Below are 715 nucleotides of genomic sequence, written 5' to 3' on the forward strand. Positions count from 1 at the left end.
CAGCAGGTGTTTATCACCTACTGCATGACGAGTGCCCTGTATCCCATTAGTCAACTTCAAACCTATCTTCTGTTGGCGTTGATAGGTCTGAAGCACCGTGCTCAGCAATGTTAACTTTTATTATCATCGCTTTCTGCCTATGTCACAGCTGCAGTAAAAGCTGTCCAATTACAGGGTGGGGCACACAGAGAAGTGGCTAAGTACTCAGTCATTGGGTAAGCAAGCAAAAACGGGATGACCCCTAGGATGCAGTACAGGAGGTCTGAACATCAGCAGCCAAGGATGGCTTTTGCTACCCCAGTCCATTATCTGGGGGTCCCAGGGGTTAACCCGGCTCCCCTACCAGCTTGGGGGATAGTGGGGTAGAATTGAAACACATTCTCCTGGTACCTGTGACCCAACTATGCCCAGCCCCCAAACTCCATGCTGGTCCATGGCTTTTGAATCTGCATCTTTTACAAACTGTACTTTTTTTTTTTCTATTCCTGACTTGTCCTGTACCACAAGCCACCTCCGAAGTGAAATACCCACATGCGGAGTCCAAGGAATGCGCGCCTGGCCTTTGAGTCGGAGCTCTCCTTGCTACCTCCCTTTTCTTGCACTATTGTGCAAGACGGGCGGGTACACCTTCTGGGGCAGGTCGGATCAAGGCCAAGGAACTTCCTGAGAGCTGGCAGCCGCGGGCGGGGCTGGGGGCAGGGGAGCAGGGGCGGGC

At 52.6% G+C, this 715-nt stretch overlaps 1 protein-coding gene across 1 annotated transcript in view; it reads left to right on the plus strand.

Moving 5' to 3' along the window:
* Positions 1-531: 531 nt before the first annotated feature.
* Positions 532-715, plus strand: part of FAM129B (family with sequence similarity 129, member B) — a 54,084-nt gene continuing 53,900 nt past the window's right edge. The window contains exon 1 of the mRNA XM_010856969.1: positions 532-621. Coding sequence (XP_010855271.1) covers positions 532-621 — 90 coding nt within the window. The remainder of the gene's footprint in view (positions 622-715) is intronic.

The sequence above is a fragment of the Bison bison genome, unplaced genomic scaffold (genome assembly GCF_000754665.1).
Source record: "Bison bison bison isolate TAMUID 2011002044 unplaced genomic scaffold, Bison_UMD1.0 scf7180017864375, whole genome shotgun sequence".
NCBI lineage: Eukaryota > Metazoa > Chordata > Mammalia > Artiodactyla > Bovidae > Bison > Bison bison.